Source organism: Agelaius tricolor, unplaced genomic scaffold (genome assembly GCF_023055355.1).
Source record: "Agelaius tricolor isolate 1412-34295 unplaced genomic scaffold, bAgeTri1.0.p SCAF_1, whole genome shotgun sequence".
NCBI classification, from domain to species: Eukaryota; Metazoa; Chordata; class Aves; order Passeriformes; family Icteridae; genus Agelaius; species Agelaius tricolor.
In genome coordinates this window covers 109868125-109887722 of record NW_027269261.1, presented here as the reverse complement: position 1 = coordinate 109887722, position 19598 = coordinate 109868125, and the positions used below count along the sequence as shown (strand labels likewise).

Below are 19598 nucleotides of genomic sequence, written 5' to 3'. Positions count from 1 at the left end.
ATCTTTCCTTGTTTGGGAGGGACTCCTTTAGGGAGGAATCCACATGCACTCAGAGCTCTAAGGTTTCTCATCTGTTCTGGGCTTTTTTGTGATGGGAAGATGTGCCATGCCTGCAGAGCATGTGGTGCTTTGGGTGGTGGTGCAAAGTCCCTGGCTAGCAGAGATCCTTGGACACGTGGGAGCCCACCAGCCAGAAACAGTAGGGAAGCTGGCCTGTGGTGTAGGAGGCTAAGGAAAACCTCTCACAAATCATCTCACAGCTTCTTCCCCAATAGTGTGTGTAAATAGTCATCCTACCCCTTCTGGGCCAGAACAAGGACAAGGTGATCCTCTTAAGGGCCTCGTGTTTGCCTCAGAAGCATCTGTGTGAGTCTGCCCTGGAAGTGCTGCTGTGGCAGCTGGCACATCCCTGTGGTGCCCCCAGCACCCTCCCTCCCCCAGGAGGTTTGATGGTGTGTGGGACCAGAAGAGATGGTCTGGTGGGCCTCAATGGCCAAAGCCAGTGGTCCAGCACCATTGCAAGGACCATCTCCATGGGAACCAGAGGGTGCCACATGAGCTGCATGTCCACCTCCAGGGACTGTCTGGGGAAGCTTTGGGCTCTGCCTCGTGGCATTTTTCACTGTGAATTGGGCAATGCTGCTGAGCAGTGATGTTTGCCCTGTGACTTGGCAGGGTGTTTCACCACTCTCTTCTCTCACGTCCCTGCAAACCTTGACCACCATCAGGCAGCAAGGGCTGGCTTTAGGACATTTGCTCTGGGATCTGGTGAAACTTGTATTTTCACTTTCTGGTTTCCTAACGGGTCACAGATACCTTGAACCAGTCATCCCCAGGGCAATATTTCCCACCCTGCCTTGACCATGACCTCAACCATGCCTTGGTGTGGAGGAATCAGAGTAACCCTCTGGCCTGAGGTACTGTGACCTCCTCAGTCACTGAGCTCTGATGAATCATCTAATGTTCAATTTGGTTAAACATTTTCCTCTTCATTATTTCCTCTTCCCTGGGAAGACTGATGTATTTGAGGTAGATGTTGAAAGAATATGTGGTATGTTTTTGGGGTCAAGTAATGGTCCATCCAGCCCTATATCCTGCTTCTGACAGTGCAGTATGAGAAACTGTTTTGAAATACCACATGAGCCTTTGAAAGACCCCTTTTTGCTATTTGTCATTCTTGTGCCCACACAGACATTCACAGTTGCTAGATTAAGGGTGTTAAGTATAAAACCAAGTCTACCATGGGTGTTCAAAGTGATGAGAGTGCCAGAGATGCTTAAGAAGTTCTTGTGCCATGAGGATTACACTATCAGGAGTGGCATAAGCCTCCAGAAAGGTGCCTCTTTTTCTGAGCTTTCCACCATCTTAGACCAAAATGATGTAAAAACATCTTCTACTATGACTTTTTTTCCAGCCTTTACCTGCTGTGTTATTTCCTCCTAGCATTGAAGCTGACCTAAACCCAAAACTTTAGGGGCCCTGTTTTCGATTCAGAAGCAGAGATTGAAAAGGTCTTGGAGTTTGAAGGATCTTGGATTTAAGATTGTGCTCCTAACACACCATTAATTTTAAGACTGTTTTTCCAGCAAGCCTAGGCTTTCTGTTCCCATTCAAAGATCATTTACCATTGACTGTATGGTGAATTATCGTAGTGGAATGAGGCAGAGAAATATGTCAATATCAGATGTAACAATGAGCAGTCAGTCAGATTTGAACCTGTGCCAATCCATACAACCTTGGCCTTGAAAATGTTAAAACAAAGAAGTTCATTACATTTAATGATCAAGTGTCCTTTGGATTTCTGAGAAGTTTATGTTAACCATTTAAATTACTCAGTTCTAATATAAATGGCAAACTCCAGGAAAATCCTCTTAAAATTAAATTGGAAGGTGGTTTTTTTTACATATATATATCTATATAGTTATTTTGCTTCAAGGAAGTATCTGCTTTCCAGACATTTCTTCAAACAAATCATGTCTGAAGAGAAATAATAAACAAGAAGTAGCTGAAGCTACAAGGTTTTGCTGTGTGGAAGAGCAGGGAAAGGAGTTAAAAAAAGAAAAAAAAAGTTGAATTTCCTGAAAAAGAGCCTTTGCTTATGCCATGTGGCTGTCACATTGCTGTCTGCAAAGGAAGACTTTAGCACAGTGTTCTGATAGAGCAAGTTCTCCAAATCAAGTATACTTGATATACTCAATATACCTGAGTGCTTCCTTGAAAATAGTAGGCAGGATTTGAAGGGATGTGTTACAATTTCTGTGAGCTAGTCCAACGATAGTTTTCTGTTTATTATGCAGTGCCCCAAACAAACTTTGAGACTGAAAGTGCTTTGGTTTTGTCAATGTAAGGAAATAAAAAGCATAATTTATGAGGTATTCAGTGGTATCTTTACCATCTGATATTAACTGAGAGCGAATGGTTTGTGAATCCAAACAACAGTGAGTAAAACTAGGTCTCCTTCTACCAGTGCTTCAGCAAAAATTGATCTGTGTTTATCCTAAAGATAATTTCCTCCATAGTGAGCTGTTACAAATATATCAGCAGGTATCATTAGCTTCCAATAGTTATCCCAAACCATTTGGTTTCATATTTTGTAATTGAGGGTACTGTAAGTAATTGGGCCAGCATCCAAATGTGACATTTTTTTGACGGATGCTGTAAGATTAATGACATTTTTCAGCTTGGCTAGTATTTTCAGCATTGAAAACACTATTGTGTGATGTTTGAACTGGATAACAGCTTGACAGGCGTGCCAACTGCTGACTGTAGAGTCTGCCCATCTCTGAAGGAAACGGCCTTAGGTTGTGCCAGGGGAGATTTAGATTGGATCTTATGAAAATTTTCTTCACTCAAAGGTTGCTCAGGTTTTGGAGCAGGCTGCCCAGGAAAGTGGTGGAGTCACCATCCCTGGAAGTGTTTAAAAAACCTTGTAGCTGTGACACATAGGGACATGGTTTAGCAGTGCACCTGGCAGTGCTGGACTCAGTGGTCTTAGAGGTCTTTTCCAACTGTAATGACTCCATGATTCCATGAAGTCTACTTCCTAAGATCAGACCTGGGGTCATTCTTGTTGTCTGCTTCTGTTTCTGATTCCTGGAGGATTGGCAACTCCTAGTATAATATGTTGGAAGAGAGACACCAGGAATTTGCATCCCAGCTTCTAGACCTCTGGTCTGTTCATTTCCCACAGAAATTGTTCTGGGGAGGGAAAAGCACAGACCAAGACTTGAAAGGGCTGAGCATTGAGGAGCAAGTTGTGTTTCATCACATTCTCACTCTTGGTAGTATTGATGTGTGCATGTTCAGTAATCCCACTTCTTTCAATTAGGCTGTTGATACCCTAAAATTTTTCTTCCTTTAAAAAAAAAATTTCTCTTTTTTTTTTTGTGTGTTTGTTTTTATTTTCCCCCTAGACCCCAGGCAGGCGCAGTCATCCCCGCCATGGTCCTATGACCAGTCTTACCCATCCTACTTGAGCCAGATGACTTCACCGTCCATTCACTCCACAACTCCCCTGTCCTCCACTCGAGGCACGGGACTTCCAGCCATTACCGATGTGCCCAGACGCCTCTCAGGTAAAGACTCTGTTTTGCCTAAAACAATTATGTAGAGAGGAACAGGACTGGCAGAGGCTGCCTCCGTGGCCTCAGACAAACCTTGGCAAGGAGATCAAACCTCAGCAGTGGTACCAGCGTTCCTGCATGGCAGGCAGGATTTAAAATCCCTTTTTTTCCAATGTGGAAGAGCTGCTATGTTGCTCTGAGCATGTCTCTCTCGAATAACTTTAGGTCCATTTCAGATTAGATTATTTTTAAATTGTGAACCTGATTCTTTGAAGAAATTCTGTCTTTTTTTTTTTTTTTTTTTATTTCCCCTACAAAAGGATGGTCACTTGCATGTAATTAGGTACTGGCACAGGTTTCCCAGAAAAGCTGTGGCTGCCCCATCCCTGGAAGTGTACAAGGCCAGGTTGGATGGGGCTTGGAGCAACTTGGTCTAGTAGAAGGTGTCCCTGCACATGGCAGGGGGGTTGGAACAAGATGATCTTAAGATCCCTTCCAACCCAAACCATTCTGTGATCCTGTGTTTTAAAGTAAATGTTATGCTCTCTATTTTTTGGTGCTTTATATTTGTGGTATGTGTGCTGCTAGGCATCCTGGCAGATAGATGCCTTTATTTCTTCAGTAGTTATGGCTGAGGTTCATTCTCCTGTATTTCAATCCAGTAGCTCAAGAAAGACTGTTTCCTTAGTTAATATGTACTTAAGAAGCCTATCAGAAACAAGCTGAGTCACTTAAAGGTAAAGATTGGCCAAATTGTGCTTTGGAATGATGCAGGAGAGAGGAATAAATTTAGGAACATAGAAGAGACAGTAGTGAGGAACTGAGACTTTTTTTTTACCAAACAAATGCACATTTATATATTGCACAATTCACCTCTAATGGTCTCAGTGATAAAACCATCTGTGTAAAGTAATCTGATTACCCCAAAGTAAGAGAGAGCCTGTCATGGCACACAGTCACCTTGTACCTCTTGCCAAAAATTAGGAACCTTAGGGGAGGGAGGCTCAGTCTTAAAACTCCAACCTTGCAAGTGTGGAAATATTAGCAGCGTATGCCAAAAAAGCATGTGTAATGTAAAGAGAGCCTTTATGATTCATTAATGAAAACCAAAGAATCAGTCTTATTACATCTATTTTTTGCATGTTTGCAAGATATTATTATAATCTTGGATGCTGCTGCCATACACCTGTTTGATTCCCAGCCAGGTGAATTTCTTGCTGTTGTGTTTTCCCCTTCCACCAAGCTCATAGCGCTGGAAATGTTGATCACTCCACTGAGCTGCATCCCTGACAAGCTGAACTGCAGCCAGCAGGCGTGGAGGATTTGATTAGCATAGACTCCTTGATTTCTTTCATCTTGGAGGAGGGAAGCTTTGTTTCTCAAACAGCCAGCTGCAAACCGCTCTGCAGCCCTAGTGCACTCTGCCTTCACAGACATGCCAAAGATCTCCATGTGGGCCGAGGGCTGGAGGGTTTTGGAGCAGGTTCCTGCGGGCTCTCCATGCAACACCCTGACTTGGGTCAAAAAACTCGATCGGCTTGATGCTGAGGAAATGCTTTGTTTGGCCCGAAACAGGTTCCCTTTGAGTCAGAGCCTCCTGATGGTCTGTGTTGTCGAATGGGTTATTTTTGCAATCGTGCCCGCGGCAATACCTGCAGGAGAGGCTCGGCTGGGACCTGGCAGCTGCACGCCGCATGCTTGCCCTGCAGCCCTTGCTTGTCTGTGTGTATTCAGACGTGAGCTCCTGGCATGTGGGCACAGGCAGGGAGTGACTAAAAGACCTGGCTGTGTATGATGTGTGGCCGTGGACTGAACTTTCCTGCCGTGCTCTATGGCCAGTCGCCTTCGTGCTTCTTGTCCTTCATCTTTCCAGGGCTCGAGTGATGCCTCCGCAATGCCCTGACCTTTTCCCAGCATGGGGATCTTGCTTCCAGTTAGATTCCAGAGTGAAAAAGGGGACTTTGATCCTCCACAAGTGCCAGAGGTTGTGTTTGCTGACAGAAATAGAAATTCAGAATAGAAATGGTCTATTTGGAATTAGAGAGAGGCATTCCTGGCTGAAGGACCCACTCGGATGCTCAGCATGCAAGAAGGCACATTGCAGCCCCGGCTGCAAACCTGACAATGCCTCTCAAGGGTTTCACTGTCAGTGCCACAGGGAGGGAGGGCAGCATCCAACACCTCCTATATCTAAAGAGAGAGAGAAATGCAAGTTTTAGGTAGGTTGCCCCGTACAGCAAGCAGTTTACCCCTCACACTCAAAGAAATGCAAATCTTCACTCAGTTACTTAATGCATATTTAGAAAGAGAACAGAACTTTGAAGAGGTTTTGCAGAAAATTACTGCAAAGAAACACTAAAATCCTTAGAAAACTTCAGGCATTTTTAAAGCATGAGGGAGAAATTAGAGTTTTATAAGGCCTTGAATAAAAAAGTCGCTTTCCGATACAGTGGCAGAAATCTGATTATCGAGGCTGTTAAAAGTATACAAGGTCATTTTAATGAATGCCATATTAACTGCCTGTTGCTTAACATCATGCAGGAGGAAAAATGAATAAAACCTCCCCCCTAGCCTTGGCTGTCACACCTACAGGCACAGAACTTCCTATCTGCCCTAATTTCACACCACCCACCCTTTCCATGAGCCTCCACGCTTCACCCAGACAACTGCTAAAGTTGTTCTCACCCAGATGTTGAAAATATTCCATCCAATAAAGCAGAAGTGGCTCCTGGTTTTATTCTCAGTGGCAGCACTCAGGAGCTACTTTTAATCATTTTCTTTTGACCAAAACCACACTCATTCTGTGGCCAAAGTGGTGGCGTTCTTCCCCATCTTGGGATGGATACATGAGCCAGCAGTGTGCCCAGGTGGACAAGAAGGCCAAAGGCACATGGCCTGTATCAGCAGTGGTGTGGCAGCAGGACCAGGACAGGGAGCATCCCCCCCTGTGCTGGGCACTGCTGAGGCCACACCTTGAATTCTCTGCTCAGAGAATTCAGGACCCTCATAACAAGAAACACATTGAGGCGCTGGAGCGTGTCCAGGGAAGGGAACGGAGCTGGGGAAGGCTCTGGGGCACAGGTCTGAGAAGGAGCAGCTGAGGGAGCTGGGGGAGCTCAGCCTGGGCTAAAGGAGGCTCAGGGGGGACCTTCTCATTCTCTACAACTCCCTGACAGGAGGGTGAAACAGGTCAGGCTCTGCTCCCAAGTAACAAGTGACAGGATGAGAGGAAATGGCCTCAAGTTGCACCAGAGGAGGTTTATATTGGATATTAGGAAAAAATTCTCTGAAATGGTGGTAAGGCATTGGAACAGGCTGCCCAAGGCAGTGGTGGAGTCACCATCCCTGGAAATGTTCAAAAGGCACATGGATGTGGCCCTTAGGGACATGGATTAATGTTGAACATGGGTTCAACATTACTGGGTTGGACACAATGGTGTTTTCCAACCTTAAGGATTCCATGAATTTTGGTGATGAGTTTGCCTGTGTTTCAACCCCAGATTATGCTGAGCATCAGAAGAGGTTTGGGGCTGCAGGACAGGATGTGGTGGGGCACTGCCATAGCAGTGCATGCAGTTCCTCATCCCATGGGAGAGGAGAAAAGGGCAGCAGGCTGCAACCCCGAGGAGCTCCTCAGGCAGCTGCTGCAATGCAGCTGAACTGGTTGTGTCAGTGTCTCAGATGGTTTCTTTGCACTACTGGCAGGTTTGCATGCGTGCTGCAGGCACGTGCATGTGTGTGCCCATGGCTGCCAAACTGCAAGTGTTCATCTTTTATATTCTCCAACTGGGGGTCAGTGCTCTGTTTGCACCTACAACTAATCAATGATATATCCCAGGTATTTGGGCAGTATTCAACATCATGAGCTGAAAAGCAAAGCAAAAAAAATGTTATCTGGCATCACTCATGCAACTTTTGAACCAATGATCTTTTTGGTTCAGAAGTTTCAAATTCATATCAAGAACAAATAAAGAAACAAGTTCATGAGGCCATGAAATTGCCTTACCTTAATGTTCTGATCATAAAAAGAGCAGAATTCCCCATATTTTATTAAAATGTCTGTCTGTTCAGACTTCCCCAGAAGACAGTGAAAGTTGGTGGCCCAGCAGATTAATATTCTTAATTAAATAATATTGTAGTGGAAGCCATGGGAATATAAGAAAAGGGTCATTTTAGAGAGAGTTTGCCTGAGGGATGTAGTCTTATTGCATGATTCATAGTGAATGCACTCAGTCTTTGTGTCCTATGCATAACCAAAGTGCATGTGGGACGGGGAGCATGAGTGACTATTAGGTAATTAATGTATATGATTCATATAAATATACACATCACAGCCATTTTACATAACACTTTGGGGCTGATCCAGCAAGTCCTCCCCACATGGAAGGTTCAGAGCAGGGAGTACAGGTCGGGTTGTTCTTGCAGTCAAAAGAGGGCTGCTCCCAGGCAGGTGAAGGAGGGACGGGTATAGATGTCCCCAGGGCAGACATCCATTCCTGAGACGCTCACCCCCAACTCCCTTTTGAATCAGTGGGGACAAACTGGCATTTTCAGGACTTGACTGGTCTGCAGGTGATGTGTGCTGGTCCCTGGCAGTGCCTGGGAAGAGCCTGTTTGTCTCTGAAGCGAGCCTAGGTGAGTAGCTCAAGTACAGGCACGTATGATCTGATAGTCTGCCTTTGCTGAGGTGATTTAAGAGATAGTTTAACTGTCCCATAAACATATCCATATCACAGCCTAATTACACTCTAGTCCTGATTTAACCCTACCTCACCCTGACCTCGACCTTCTCCGCTGTTTAAGGGTTAGAGCTTGATTTTAATTTTGTTGAGAATCCTGAGAAGGGGAAGGTGAGGAGACTTCTTCTTCCCCTACACTTTTCCTGGACCTACTCACCCTTCTGTCTCAACACAGAGACTAAAAAAGTCTCTTACTTTTTGCTTCAGCATTGAGAGAGACTTGCAGGGTCAAGATCTTCAGATGCTGGAGGACCTGTCCTGCAGGTGTACCACAAACACATTCAGTGCTGACTGTGGAAGATCCTGTCTGTGATTACAGGTTCCACATGACAAATGAGAAAATTAAAACTGAATCTAAATAGCAGGACAAATCCCCAAACCCACCTTTTCCAGGACTGGGCTGGACCCTTCCTAGATATTTGTCAGCTGGGGACGTGCCACCAAGCCCAGACATTGCTGTCCCACTAGCTGGAGTCCCCACAGGATGCAGGGTGAACTTTGCTGTCTTTATATTTACTATGTTATTGAGTAGGGCATGCTGAGTTAGATGAGGGAGATGCTGGGATCAGGCCCTAAACAAAAGAAGTCTGCAGCCCCATCCCTCTGAACTAAAATGGCCAGAAAGTGGTATCTTCACCAATAAATTACACAGTGGTAGGGCTGGACTGTTAAATACCAGTACTGTTAAGCTGTCAGCAAGGCTGGTGTTGAGTGGGGTTGGCCAGCATGGTCTCAAACAGGTCCCAGCTGTGGTTTGGAAATGAGCAGAGTCCTGAACCTGCTCCTGTGGGCAGCTCAGAGTCAGCCACCCCATTATGGAGTCAGGATTTAACATTACATCTGTGGCCAGACCATCCTGACTAGATTTAGAGCCAGAGAATGTGCCCTGACCCTGTTTGCTAGTTCGTGTATAGCCAAACTTTCCCATTAATTTGTCTCGCCCTGTAGATAAATCACCACAATGTTTTGGGCCATCCTGGACCCTCATCTCAAATTGAAATTTAAGAAACCTTCCTGTTTTCCCAGTTCTGATGGCTGGCAAGTATAAATGCAATGCCAGCCATGACTTAATCAGGGACAATACTGTTTTTTTACACAATTTAATTTTCATTCTTGTTAGTCTAAAACTCATATAATAAAAAAACTACATGCAATGAATCCAGCTGAACCTCTGGATTTAGTATTTGTATGTCAATGAGAAAGAGGCTGACTGTGATGGACTTTTTTTTCTTGGGGTCCTGTGCTAGTTGTCATCTTGGGTTTCTCACCCTGTGTGTGAATTACCTTGGATTTTGCTATTGTCATGTACTCACATGATTTTTTTTTACTAGGATTTTTCCTTTTTGAGGGAATTTGGTCTTTGAAACAACTTTTAGAAATAAAGCTTGTTTGTCTTCTCCTAAGGAGCTCAGAAAACTTTAGAGCAACAAAGTAGAAACTGTGGCCATGGAAGTAGCTGTGCTTTCATCCCTTAATTCCTGCTAACTTGATTAAATGTTGTGGGCAATAAGGAAATTTCAGGACGTGGCGTTTCATAAGGGAAGGCACTAGTGCTGTCTCCAAAATGCAATTCTTTTCTTCTTTATGTGTTGTGGGAAGCACAGAAACAGTTAATGCCGTGGCTATTGCCAGCATGGCCCTGGTGTGAGCAGCCCCTGCAATGAATGAGCAGTTCACGCTTCAGCAATATTGTCTCAGGCTCTTGGCAAACCCAAGAAGCCAGCTCGGTTTCTGGTGTGCTTGCTATGCTGGGATGTTTTTCTTGGTGACTGTAACAATTTTCACTCTGTCTTCTTCTTCTTCTTTTTTTTTTTTCTTTTTTTTTTTAATTAAATGGAAGCCGAAGGACTCAAGGTTGTCTCTGTCTCCATTTTGCCTTGCTAATGTTCAATGCTTTCCCTGCAAAGTGAAACTGAGTCAAGGCAAAGTAAAGAACTTGGGGGAGCTCAGGTCTTCAGAAACAACCCGCTCATTTTGCTGCCTTCCCTAAACTTGTAACTCGCCTTCCTTTTTCTTTTTTTTTCCATTATTTTTCAGTGGTTCTATTTATTTTGTTTACCGCAGGTTTTCCATTTTTAGTCTCCTGCCCACTTGGTGCCACCTGGGAATCTCAGCACCTTGGCACTCATCTGTGGGCTTTCAGTAGCAGCCTCTCCACTGGGCTGAATCTCTCATTGGAGTAATTGTCCAGAAGATGCGTTGCATGATCCCTACCTCAAATTTTTCTAGCGTGGGTGGCCTCAAATTAGGCACCTATGCCCATATTTAGGTGGTAAAACAAGTGGGCTGATTTTCAGATGTTTGAATGTTACAATGTGTGTCTTTAAGCTCTTTTCATTTACTTAAAACGGCTGTTGGGAGAGGAAATAAACAGGAAAAATGAAGGCAGAGGGAAGGAGTTTTATTCCTGAAATAAGGGATTTTAAAAAGTACTGAAAAGAAACAAGTGGAATGTTTTGAAATGGAATAAATTTGTTGCTGATACAGGCAGGAAATAGCACACTCAAATATATGTGGATGTATAGATATATTTTTATCTGAGCTTTTTTTGCAATGTGTTTTATATTCAGGACACATATCAAGATTTGCATCTGTTTCCAGAACTTGCTGCTAACAGTTAGTAATGATGCCAAAACATACTTTAGTTCCAGCTTGAGACCAAATGATATTCAGGGCTTTTTTTTATTACTAATTTAGGGTCTGATATTAATTAAGGAAATTTTCCATAAGTGCCAGGCTTTTTCTGAAGAACTCATTAAAATTATATTAACTTAAACCGGAATCACAGTCTGAGCATGTTTTGTAATGATTATTCTTACTGACTCTGCTGGGTTTTGTAAACAGAATGCTAATTGTTAGTGGGGCAACCGGGTCCTCAATTCCAGACTTCCAAAGGGACAGATCCTGAGCCACTACCTAGATGTGTGTTCCCAATAAAGTCAATAAGCCTCTAACAGGAAGGCTGTGGGATCAAGCTCTTTGTTTCATCCTTCTGCAAAGGCGTTTGATGATTTCTCCCTTCCCTTTCTGGAATTGCTGTTAATTTTCTACCTAGGATGGAGCCAGCGATGGCAGCTGAGGGAGGCTCACATGTGTGCTGATGTGGAGAGGAAATGGATCTTCATGTGTGAAGCTCTCTGGTACATACAGGGTGGTCAGGTCCACTTATTTACCCCCCTCCCCTCATGGGCCCGCAAGAAAGCTGGGGAGAGGCTTCTGATGAGAGCATGGAGTGACAGTGCAAGGGGGGAATGGCTTTAAACTGAGAGTTGATTTAGATCAGACATGAAGAAATCGTCACTGTGAGGATGGCAAAATACTGACACAGGCTGCCCAGAGAGGTGGTGGATGACCCATCTCTGGAAACATTTTGTTGAATGCCAGGTTGAATGGAACTCTGAGCAACCTGATCTAGTTGAAAATGCTGCTGCCCATGGCAGGAGGGGTGGACTAGGTGACCTTTAAAAGGCCCTTTCCAGGCCAAACCATTCTGTGATTCTACGATGTTGCCCTTAAGTCTTTGTGGCCTTGTGTCTTTGTTGCATTGAATTGGGTTTTATTAATTGGCCAATATGAATTTACTAAATGGTTCCATAAAATGCTGGAGAATTTGATCCTTCTCAGACTGTGATTGTGTTTGGTAGAAGATAAGGTAAAGGAATATCATATCCCTTTCAGGAGCCGAATGGTTTAAATTCTGCAAATTTTACGCTAAAAAGTACAATTCAAGAGGTAAAAACTGCTGCTGGTAGAAATAGCCGCAACTGCCTTGGTTTCATTGAAATTTCCTCTCATTTCTGGCCACTCAGAATTTGACCACACTGAATTTGGTCAGCAAGGAAGTGTTAGATACCAGCAGAGCTTCAAAAACACCTTTTTGAAGTGGTTTAGTAATGGTTGTTGGCCCCATTTTAGTCATGACCAAATCTCTTCCTCTCTTGATGGATGTTTTAGCAGAAAAGAACCTGGTGTCCTGCCAGCTTGGCTGTCATATTTCAAAGAGCTTTGATACTAGTGATACTGGGCTGATATTGGTACAAAAGGGAAGGCAAGAGCCATGCAAGTGGCTCAGCTTTTCTGTGGTTGTACAAAAGCAAACAATGTAGGCAGTGAAGAAGTCGAAGATGGATGAGATAAAACGAGGGAGCGCACCTTCACGTGGGTCACTAAGGATGTTATTAAGGGAGAAGGAACTACTTCATATGCATAAAGGGAGTGTATTTGGGGACACTAATCTGGAAATCTCTTAATATTTGCTTTCAGACTGACTCAAAAGGCAGTGAGGGAAGGGATCAAAAGCAGGAGATGCCTTCCTGAGCTTGGGACAGTTTCCCCATGTCTGCAGGAGCAGTGTGCGGGTGGTGAAGTGGCCCCTCAGGGAGAACCCAACCCTGTACCCACATGGTGCTTGGTGGTGCTGCTGTGTCCAAGGAGTTTTTGTGGAGTGTGAGGATTTTTACAATGGTGAAGCTTCATCTATGAGGCTCAGGGAAGAATAGTTTGACATAAGCAAATCTCCACAGAGGTATAAATTCATTGATTATTGTACAGTGAAGCCCATGTGAACATTTGCTTTGAACCCAGGTGTAAGATTTCCCCAAATTAGCTCTCATTTGAACTTGAGGGCAACCTTTGAGAAAAAAAAGAAAGCCCAAACACTCAGTTGGGCTTAATTGAAAAATTTCCAGGGAAGCAAAACCCACCACAGCCTTTGGTTACAGATGCTAATTGACCTCACTTTGAAATTTGGGTTTTATTACCAGTCTGAATTTGTCTAACTTTAGTTTCCACTCATTTGAACTTGCTACAACTTTGCAATAACTTTGTCTGCCAGAACGTAGCACTGATTTTGATTTCTGAGGGTCTCGTGGGTTCCTGTGTTGGTGACAGGTACAGGGAGGTGGGTATGACAGGAGGCTGTGGTGGGTCTCAGGGAGGTGGCAGAAGTCACAGGGAACTGGATGGTGCAGGACAGAACTGGTTTGACTTGCAAAGAATCTGAAGGGGGACTGTGAAAAAATATTTTGGTCAATTCAGTTTGCTGTGGCTTCACTATAATCTGTCAAATCATGGAAGTTCCCTTTCCTAATCAGCCAAACTCCTACTGTATCTGCTGAAAAGGTGTTATTTTTGGTTGAATTACTGTGGCACTCCACTTTTCCAACCCACCTGAAAAAATGGACTGGGTGAGCATTTTTCACTGACTTTGTGGGCTTCTGCAATTCATTTAGGAATTTTTCTGCCCTTGTATTTGCCCAATTGCAAAGTCCTCACAAAATGAATTTAATTTCTCAGACACTACCCTAGATGGAGATAAAGGAATAAAACAGTAGGATGCATGTCCTCACTTAGTTTTCCTGCACTGTCCAATCTTCCATTTTAAGAAACAAAACCATAATCACAGGAGCTTTTCCTCCCAGGTTTAGTTTGCATTTCCATTGTCAAAAGCAAAGCTCAGAGCTGAGGCTGTGGCCCTGTTGGGGAGCAGACACCCAGTCAGAGCAGCCTCTTTGCTCTCCACAATCCTAATTATTCAGCAGGCAAATTTGCAAATAGACAGTTGAAACTGTGTTAATCTCTTGGGATTACTTGGACCAGGCAATGTTCTCATTGTGTGAAGAAGTTTAGTTCTGTCAAGAGAGGTATCATTATGCACTTAAAGCAGGGGATTTTGTGGTGGTTTCAAGGTGCATTTGGAGGAGGAGAGGAGTCACTGTGCTGTGTGCGCAGCCCTATCTGGGCCATGTCATCTCCAAACTTCCCAGCTGTTGTTCTCAAAAGTCTCTCTAATCATCCATTTAATCTTTTATCCTGTGGTGGCCATGTGTGTTAGCTGTAATGGGTTATTTTGTAACTTGGGAGTGCTGGGATCGGCAGCTAGAAGAAGCCTCCTTGGGCTTGTGTGAGAAAGAGGAGCAGTAGTAAGAAAGGGGAGCATTGGCAGAGAAAACACCTTGAAAGTTTTAAACCAAGGATCAATTCTGAAAGCAAAATGGAGGGGTAGGGCATCTCATGGCAATCTTTCCATCTCTTAACATCACAAATCTCTGGCAGTGAGCAGTGAAAGGTGGTATGCTTGGGTTAGGAGCAATACCCACAAAGCCTCTTTCATTTAGCTGAGATGAAAAGCCCCTACACAAGCTCTAGTGATGCCACATGTGTGGTTTCCACTCGTTATTTTTAATGTTTAACTGGGCTATCACTGTCTGATCCATAGGCATCACTGCTTTTTAATGCCCTTTCCTATTAAACAGGTACTGTTTAGAATTGGCAGAATATTATAAAGCAGCTAAAGGTATGTCTATCTTGGTTAAGTTTACTAACTAGGGTTCACAATGGGCTTGCTTGGAAAACCAGTTTGAAGCACAGGTACAGGACCAAATCTATGAGGCACATCATTTTTATTGGATAGATGTCTGTAAAAACACAGCTTGCCATATTTAATTTTGCACTGAAATGATGTTTTGTGTTGTGTTGAAAGCTGATTGTGGGATTGAAAAATTTCCACAAACTGGAGATCAGTCCCCTTGTCAAGGCATCAGTTGAGGTTTTGGCTTTAGCTGGAGCATCCAGGTTTGGCTCCTGCAAGCAGTGCAGTTCAGTGATCAAAGCAATAGTTGTATTTGGGAATAGCTAATGAACCTCTGCTGGAATCACTGCTGGCCGCAGAGAGTGTTTGTATTGTGATGGTGTCTGGAGGTCTCATCCCCCTTGTGCTAAGGACTTTACAGCGATAGAGGAGGAGGAAAAAAGGGAAATCAGCCTGTCCCCTATGAATTTGAACTCTTAGGTACAGTACAGCTTGATTACAAGATGTGCAACGGAGTACAAGAGGGAATTGGAACATGAAGGGAATCAGTGAGGTGGTGGCAGGGGTTGCAAAGAACAACATTGGTATTTTTGGTTTCTTTGCAAAAAAATGAAATTTTAAGGAGGGTACTGAAGTAGCTCTGGGGCTCTTCACCTCTTTCCAGGCTTCAGAACAAGCAGGAAAGAAAGGAAAAGCTGCTTGTCACACTTGTAATGAGAAGCAAATTGTGTTGGTCAGGTTAGGCCAAGGGACCATCCAGGACCCATCACGTTCTCAGCTTGGCCAGAAGTGGTCCCTCAGTTCCCCTGGAGCTCAAAACCAGAAAATATATATATATTCTGTATTTAATAGCTGTTGACACAGCTCTGTGAATCTGCTTACCCTTAGGTAGGTGGGAATTAACCTCAAAGAGCTGCTGGATCAATTATATTTCCTATAGGTCTGTAGTGTCACAGTCTGATCAGACTGACAGAGACCTTGTGAGATCATATGATCTGTGCTCCTGTGTGGAGAAATAGGATCAAACATCTGCAAATAATTCCTGTTGAGTGGAGCCAACTAGTTATGTGTGTTGTTGCCACTGAAAACAAAAATAAAACTATGTCCCAAAGAAGGGATCCCAGCCAAAAAAATTAATTACAGTTTAAATAGCTAATTTGAGTGCAGTTAAGAGACAGAGTTGGACAGTATAGAGAAAGTATAGAGACCTCTGTGAAAAGATCATAAACATTTAGATACCTTCAAGGGTACAAATTTCAAGGCCTGGGATCCAGTATGGGAATGACCACTGAAAAACAGGCCTTCTGCAAAGGTAACTGGCTGGCCAAATAGGAAGGGAAGCAAGTGCCTCAAAAACACCAGGAGGGCTGCTGACACAAAATCTCTGCAACATAAGACCAAGATGAAATGTCTCATTGGAAGAGGAATCTCACAGAAGCTGCTCAGAGGAAGTCCCCGGGAACTGTGATGTGGATGCTGGCATGGCTGGAGGAGCCACAGAGGAATCCTGGCAATGGGAAAAAGGCACCTCTCTTCCCGCTTTCTCCCTCTTCCTCTCTCAAATATCTCCGTCCAAAGGGATTTTTTTTGTTTGTTTTTGTTTTCATTTTGATTGCTGCTAAAAGCCAACCCGTGTTGTTTTCTTTTTTATGGGTGAAGAGGTGCGCAGGGAGGATCTAAGCAGCGCCGGAGCCGAATTGGGAGCCACTGTATTAGATTCCAAAATTAGATAGGAAGCTGGGTTTAAGGGTAGTCCAAACCCAACCAGTTCCTCATTTGGCCTGGCCCATGTAGGTGGGCCAGACTGGTTTGGAGCTGTTTTTTGGACAGGCTGTTTGCCCGTGGAGGAAGCCATTCCAGCCGCAGTGGGGCTGGAGCCGGCGCCTGGTGCTCAGCTGGGCCAGCTCCTGCTCTCACTGGCCTGTGCTGCAGATGCACTGGAGGCTTGGTTTAAAGCAATTCTGCTGCTGCTTTCTCAAGCAAATGAAGGCAACTGAAGGTGGTAATTCAGGCTGAGTTTGTATGCATCTTTTTTATCTCAGAAATCAGGATTGCCTATGAAATTTTATTTCAAGTCAAGTTCTCTTTGCTCTGTCTGACCTCCAATTTTTTTGTGTCTTCGCCTATTGAAGAGCTTATAAAAAATGTCTGTCGGGTTTTACCTTTAATCTTTGTAACTTTACAACATTTTCCAGCAAAGGATTTCATAGTATTTTCTAAACTGTACTACTAACTTTTGTCATTTGGCTAATATGAAGTATTGAAATATACATTGTATAGTAAGCAAAATTTACACAGGAAAGATTAAATTATTTGCCCAAATTCACAAAATAAATCAATAGCAAAAGCCAGAAAGCATTGTATCACATTTTCCCTTGTAACAGCTGTAATGGTTAAGTGGGCTTTCTATTTATTCCCAATCACTAGTGCTGATCTAAATTTAAAATCCAAGATACCATATCTAAGATAAATCTCTACTGATGGTCTAAAGAGCTGCTAGTGGTATAGCCTAAGGGGCTGTACATCAAACAGCCTCGAGCATGTTTATGGTGTGAGCTGTTACAGACTCAAGTCTGTTTCTTTTTCTCATCACTACCTTCCTGGGAGGATAAAACCCATATTCAGACTTTACACTATGGAGAAGAAGCATTTATTTAGAGGTATTCATAGTTGGACTGGTTTAAGCTTCAGCTCAGCTGATGAATGGAGATGCTGTGTAGACCATCTTATAATGGATTGAAACTTTGCTTACAGTATTTCACCTTAATTTAGTAGGAAGCTCAGGTTAGGTCTGAAAGGAATGAAAAAAATATACAGAGGCATTTACACAGCTTTTATTAAAGGAGATTGAAAATTGTATGTTGTTAAAGTGAACATAAGAAGGGATACAGTGCCTCTAGCTCTTCTGTACAGCTATGTTTAGCTGTGTTCTGCTGAATTTTGTGGCAGCTTGGTCTCTAAACAGGCACTGAGTGCCTAAATCCATGGACTGAAACCTCTGTAGATCTTTACACAGCTCAGTATTTTTGACTCTTAGCTATGAGAGCAGCAGCTCCAGCAAAAAAAGACCAGCAGTTGTGTGCAAGGTTTTTCTCCACCTTCTTGAAGCTCATGGTGATGGTCCTGCAAGTCCTGCTCTGTGGCTATAGAGCCACAGCTTTGCTCCTGCCATGCCAAGGCTGTCATCCCCAAGCTGTTCTCACTCTGCCCCATGACATGGAAGCAGGATTCAGCTTGGTGCTCACCTATGGCTCTCCCCACAGGGCTCCTTCTCACCCTGAGCCTCCTGAAATTTCCTTGGCTGGTGAGTCTTGAGTCACGCTGACGTGTTTGACCATTTCATCACAGGGCCCAATGTCACTACTGTTTGTGTTACTTGGGGGAAATGTATTCTCACCGTAATGGAAAAAACTCTGGCCGTCACTGGGTTATTTTCCACTGTTTTCACTCCAACAGCATTATTGCGCCTGCTGCTAAAATCCTCAGCCTAAGATGGAAATGCCTCCCTGGTATCTCCCCTCTCCTTTCTCCAGTAGCCAGAAGTCCCGTGGGCTCAGTGCCCTCATCCCCTCGGAGCAGCTGCCCCTGCACAGCCCCGGCTCCCAGCACAGGCAGCCGCCTTCCGCTGCCTCCGCAGGACCAGGGGCGGCTGCTCTCCCTCTGGGGACATGGGACTGCGTGCTGGGGAGGATCAGAAATCAACATCATGGCCCTGCTTGTGGACAGGGACCGAGGCTGAAAAAGCCCTTTGAAGGCAGAAGTTATTTTGGAGGAGAAAAGTATGGTTTTAATTGTTTAGATGAGGGGGTTTCGTGTTTTATGGATGTCTGGGGGCTGGGGAGGTGCTCTTCTTTCTCTGTGTATGATATTGTTCAGGGCAAAAAAAAAAAAAAAAACAAGAATTATCTACATTTGTGAATTTAAGTTTTTTTGGCCAGAAGTGTAACCATTTGTAGGGTTTGATTTTTCTCTGGGAAAAAAAAAAGAAAACAGAGCGTTTTGAGAAACAAGGCCGAGTAACCAAAATATGTTTGTTTTTGTTTAAATCGTTCAGTAGAGAAATCGTCTCTTGTCTATTGTTAAGAGCGAGGTTTAAATCAAAGGCAAGTTCTACATATTCTAAAATATACAGACAACTCTTTGAAAGCAAAGCCAAGCCAAACTTTAAAAGAGACCTTCTCCTTGATGCAGAAGTTTTCAGTTAGTTACTGTGCTGGGGCTTGAGTGGAAAGAACCAGCCTGAGAAACAAATGGCAAATCCCCGTTTCAGCAGCGGAAGCCAGGAAGAGCATCATATTAATAGCACACGAGACCTTTCCACAGCCATCCTAGTCCAGGGCTTTTCCAGCAGCAGTGAGGAAAAGCCTTTGCAGTTTGTGGGTATTTTTTTTGTGTTCACATTTGGCTGTGGAAGTTTGAAGTGAGCGAATGAAGGGCCTGATCCTCACATGTTGGGTGGTCCCTCCCACCACAAATAACCCTATTGGAAACAGAGGGACTATTTGTGGAGTCATTTGTTTGTCAGGAAAAGTAGGGTTTGTAGGATACGGCCCCAATTAGCAGCCAAATTCCTGGTTATTTTCTCGTGATAAAAAGGCGGGTATCTGTTGCAGAGATGCACGTAGCATCTCTCCAGTTCCCATTTGAACTCCTGCCACTTGATCTGTGCTTCTTCCCACTTCCTCAGCCGTGCAATTATTCCACAGTAGCTTGGATGAGCTGGGTCCTTCTCTCCTGCCTAGCACTGATGTGGCCTCCAGTCCTTTTCTGTGCTGTTTGGGATTTTTCTGCTCTCTGGTACCCATCAGTGAGGGCACCTGGCAGTTGCTTTTGAGCTTTGGCTCCAAGGACAGCAGGCAGGTGATATCCACCCCCTGCCTGCTAAACCAAATACACCATCCCACAATAAACTCTGCTTTTAGTATGGCTCGGGTACAGCCAACCCCATCCATGGCATATCCTCTCCTGAATCCAGCATTTTCCAGG

At 44.0% G+C, this 19598-nt stretch overlaps 1 protein-coding gene across 6 annotated transcripts in view; it reads left to right on the top strand.

Annotated features, from left to right (window-relative positions):
• The window catches only part of RUNX2 (RUNX family transcription factor 2), a 159016-nt gene that overhangs the window by 61214 nt on the left and 78204 nt on the right, over positions 1-19598 (top strand). For 4 of the 6 annotated variants that reach the window (XM_071447217.1, XM_071447196.1, XM_071447246.1 and 1 more), the window contains one exon: positions 3414-3575. The exons of the other annotated variants lie outside the window; for them this stretch is intronic. In XM_071447217.1, the coding sequence (XP_071303318.1) occupies positions 3414-3575 (162 nt within the window). The remainder of the gene's footprint in view (positions 1-3413; positions 3576-19598) is intronic. 6 annotated transcript variants of the gene reach the window in all.